Consider the following 4,768-nt stretch of genomic DNA (forward strand, 5'->3'; position numbering starts at 1 on the left):
CTTTTTCTTAACAGTCACTCTCACCAATTAGAGCAGAGTTCATCCGTACAGAACGGATCGCCAGACGACTGCTGGTCCTCATTATCGCATTCTATACACAGATGATCTTCACAGCAATTAGAACAATCACCATCCTCACAGTCGTCGTTTATATTATGAATTTGCCCAGGTGTGCATGTCAGGCCATCGTCAGCACAAGTCAGTTGTCTGCAACAGCTCGCGCAATCGTCTGAGGTGCAAGGACTGCCGTCATCAGCATCCACCACCTCGCCAAGGGTCAGGTTGCATACGCGATCAGTGCCACAGAATAGTTGTTCACAGCTGTGTGGGTTTTAGGGTTTTTAAGATTTAGGTTTTAGGGTTTTGTGGTTTTAGGGCTGAGGGTTTTCTGGCTTTGGGGTTTAGGGTTTTGTGGTTTTAGTTTTTGGATTAAATAAACGTGGATGGCTTCATACGAAAGACAAGATGTAGGGTTTAGGATTGAGGGATTTTGTTTTAGGGTTTAGTTTAGCTGATGTGTGACTGCACGCCACAGGCTGACTAGATTGAGGGTTTAGGGTTTTAGGTTTTAGGCTCAAAGATCTAACCAGGACCAGGGTGGACCGCAGTACCAACAGGTATACGTAATGAACCCTTGTCAACTCAACTATAGCAGAACATATGGTGACATGACACGTGTCTGTCCAAAAGCACTTGCGAGTATGACACGTACTGTGCACGGCACTGCAGTGAAGGGCCACGATGATAGTAGGAGAACACAGGCACTGATGAACCCACAGCAAAAGAGAGAGTAGAGGGACAGTGCAACAAATAAATACCCAGTACTCACACAAAGAACCTGTCACCGCGGCATCAGTATATCTGATAACTGCTACTGAGTACTATACACATCTACACACGATTAGATGAACATTCTTGAATATCGCTCCCGAACACGAGGGGTGTATAGGACGCGTGACGAACACATCACAATATAAGAAAGCCATTTATGTTTACTATAGCATACGTCTAAATGCGACAGATGAACACTATTAATTACCACTCCAGTGCACGAGGAATGTATGGGATATCTAATGAACACAGCACGAGCACCTCCTAGAGTAGCCCTAGATCATAATACCAACTCGTGACGTGTTTGGATGAGTAGCCATTCCAATTTGACTACCATACAGAACACAGGCCAGAACAAACACCAGTCACACACACCAGTTGTCACAGAGTGCACTCGTCCCAAAAGCGCCGGTGCAGTTGACCTCACCCGACACCAAGTACCCCGGTCCGCAGTTCCCTCCTAAACACCGGCGGCGTTGTAGGCACAGCCCACCTGCAGACAGCACGTACTACACTCAGAGTCTGTGCAGTCACCGGATAGGCCCACCTCATCGTACCGTAACTGTCCGTCGTCACAGGTGGGTATTTCGTCATCGCAGGTGAGTTGCCGACAGCAGTTGTCGCAGCTGTTGACGTCAACACATGGCGTTGACGTCATCGATCTTGACCTTGCCGTCGTCACACGCAGCTGAGGGGGTTTTAGGGGTTTAGAGTTTTAATGTTTTTAGTTTGTTTCATTTTATTTTGGGGGGAGGCCGGAGGTGGGTATGCATACTATGAGCAAACGTAAGGGTGTTCCTAAACTTTAAAGCCAAAACACTAATATAGGGCATTCACTTAGAACTGATGCCTTGCCGAGTAGTGGATGCACATTCTTGACTTAATACATGTGCACGTGAATACATCGGGATGGAACAGTAGAGTGTTGTATACAAGCAAGGTGTGCGCAATAACTGTGTGTCTGTATAGAACGAGTGTACGCGAGTAGCTCAAACACCTGCATTATACACAAATGCGAATAATACTTATGTTGGCGCTAATAACACCTACCATCTATATATATATATATCCAACAAATATAGCTCAATTGTGGCTGCTGTTTTCTCTAGTTCGTGATGCCACTCGAGACCGTAAATAAGTATGAGTATAGCGTAGTACACAAATACATAGGAACCTGAAAAAGATATCCTAATTTATAAGAAAACCATACCAGAAAAAAAGATATATAAGTATATAGGAAAACCATACCAGTAAAATTGTATTGAAGGCATCGTTACCAGGACAAATATAAAGCGCAAATATGCGTTTGGAATATACGTACAAGCGACATGAAGGTACAAATTAGAATGGTCGTAATCGAGAAAATTAAAAACCCCTCGCACCATATCTTATATACATAGAGACAAAGAACGACACACCAATTGAAATGGTCTGCATCGAGACAATTAAATAATGCCTCGTATCATATCCAATATACATAGAGACAAAGAACGACACACCAAATGGAATCGTCTGTATCGAGACAATAAATAAAAGACACGAATAAACATAGAGACAAAAATCGACACACCAATTGGAGCAGGCGTTATCGAAACAGTCCGTGTTGCCGCTTGGTATTGTGACACCTGGGCATGTGGCCGGGCATTTCAGTTGCTCACAGCTGGTGAGTTGGTGGGGGTTGTAATGTATCGAGCATAGGATGAGAATATGTATTGGAAGAAGTGGGTTACAAATAAAGACTGTGAAAGTACTGTATTATCGCACGATATAGGTACACAGCAAAACAAGTACGAAAACATACAACAAATACCGGCGATTGGAATCCTGGTTGAAGAAAATGGGGAGAACTGCATGTATTCCGCATGGATATTGATATGGACATGTATCCCAGTGTGTACCGAGATGAGGCGTGAGCTCATTCTCCAGCACGAGTATGTTCCAGATAATCCAAGACCTCTCAGTGTTTCTTGTGTTAGCTTATCGTCAACAGAAGCTAACCTGAAGTAGCCTATCAGTCGTACTAGTATGTTCTGGAGTCACCGAGAGTTGTTCTAGCTATATGTACAGACTGATGCGAAGACAAAAACCAATGCAAAGGTGTACTCGGCCATAGATAGAATCGAGGTACTAAAATCCTATTTTCTTAAACCCTAGAACTCACACAATCGAAAATAACCAGTGCAGAACCCTAAACCCCAAATCATAGAAGCGTCGATTCATACCAATTTGTGCACAATCTGTTGTCACAGAACTCCTCATTGGTGAAATTTTTGCCGGGGGCGCAGGTAGAGAAATCATCGCACTCCAGCACCTCTCAGCAGTTGGTACAGTTCGCATCGGTGCAGTGCACCTGGCCAGCCGCGTCAAACTCTCCCTTAGTGCTGTCACACACGTTATCTGCACTACAAGTCTTGGTCTCACAGCACACTTCGCACCCTGTGGACACGCACTCCGTCGAATCGGTGCGCTTCTCCGTTGTTAGGCAACTGCTATAAGTATCGCATGTCTTGAACGAACAGCATCTGTGGCAGTTGATATCTTGACAGTCAGGGTCGTTGAAGTTCTCGATGATCCCGGCGCCAAATTGTTCGCATTTGATGTCCTCGCACACCAACTGCAAACAGCTATAATTGGTGGGAATTTATGGCTGTGAGTATCATGCTCGTTTTGAAAAATAAGAATTGGATTTAGACTTACAAAAATGCAAACTCATATACACTTCATTGCCTATCGGATACTCACAAATACATCAAAGCATACCGGTTTATCACATATACATCATTGCTTATCAGTTGCTCCCACATACACCAAAACATACCAGTTTATCACATATCCACCATTGCTTATCAGTTGCTCACACATACACTAATACTTACCATTTACTACATACCGCATCGACACAGTCGACCTGATCGCCGAGTTCCACTTGGCCCCCGTCACACACAATATCCTCGTCACACGTCAACTGTCGGCAGCAGTTGGAGCACTCGTTGTCCACACAGTCCGTGTCTGCGGTAGACACCTTCTCAAAAGCATCGCCACACTCAAAGTCGCACTTGAGCTGCGTGCAGCAGTTGTCGCAGGTGCTATCAGTGCACAGCAGCTCGGGATCAGAGTCGGATACGACTTCTCCGGCCAAACATGGGCGCTCATCCTGGCAGACAAGGTCGTCGCAGTAGTTGGTGCAGAGGTTGTCTGTGGTATAAGGAGTGTATGTTCCAGGGTTTAGGGTTTTAGGGTTTAAGGTGGGGAGTATTGTGGGGGGTGTCGTATGACTGGACGTGGAGCAAAGGTTTCTGCATGCGCACAATCAAGGAGAGATCTGTGCTGCTGCTACTATGGGTGGGACAAAGCTTACTGCAGTCCAAGAACAGTCGCGGTGTTCACAATACTAATGTGCATTTGATAAAAGTCGGTGTTCAAGCATTGGTATGGCCTGGCATATGGTAAAATAAATGCAAAAAAACTCTTTCTGATACTATAGTACTTGTCCAGGAATGTACAGGCACCTGACCTGGAGATCTTGTTTATGCTCATACATAAGTGTGCCCGGTCAGATGTCTGTGTAAGTAATACGTACATGTAATTTAAATACACGCACACACATATATATGAATGTATACATTTGCATAGCATACCCGTACAATAAGGAAGGAGCCCTGGTCTCTGACTATCAGTACAGGCCGGGGCATCATCCGCACACGTCAGCTGCTCACAGCACCCAGAGCAATCGCCGTTGGAACAAAACTCTTCGTTGCTCGCGACCTGTCCTGGTTGACATGCAAACTGGGCACATTTGTCCGGAATGCAGCTATGGATAGTAAAGGGCAAGCACACATACATTATGCGATTAGCCTCACAAGTGTAGTAGTTTGTGCCAATGGTTTGGATACGATAATAATTTAATATACGTAGTAAAGAGAAAGGTGCACTAGAA

At 44.9% G+C, this 4,768-nt stretch overlaps 2 protein-coding genes across 2 annotated transcripts in view; both read right to left on the reverse strand.

Moving 5' to 3' along the window:
* Positions 1-20: 20 nt before the first annotated feature.
* Positions 21-1,519, reverse strand: SARC_12525 (hypothetical protein; the record flags this gene model as incomplete). Its single annotated transcript, XM_014293365.1, has 3 exons — positions 21-321; positions 1,207-1,324; positions 1,366-1,519. 3 exons carry the CDS (start codon positions 1,517-1,519, stop codon positions 21-23), a joined length of 573 nt encoding a protein of 190 aa, XP_014148840.1.
* Positions 1,520-2,411: 892 nt separating this feature from the next.
* Positions 2,412-4,768, reverse strand: part of SARC_12526 (hypothetical protein) — a gene marked incomplete at its 5' end in the record, with an annotated part of 4,683 nt that continues 2,326 nt past the window's right edge. The window contains 4 exons of the mRNA XM_014293366.1: positions 2,412-2,491; positions 3,054-3,455; positions 3,708-4,026; positions 4,470-4,601. Coding sequence (XP_014148841.1) covers positions 3,146-3,455; positions 3,708-4,026; positions 4,470-4,601 — 761 coding nt within the window. The remainder of the gene's footprint in view (positions 2,492-3,053; positions 3,456-3,707; positions 4,027-4,469; positions 4,602-4,768) is intronic.

Source organism: Sphaeroforma arctica (assembly GCF_001186125.1).
Source record: "Sphaeroforma arctica JP610 unplaced genomic scaffold supercont1.2369, whole genome shotgun sequence".
NCBI classification, from domain to species: domain Eukaryota; class Ichthyosporea; order Ichthyophonida; genus Sphaeroforma; species Sphaeroforma arctica.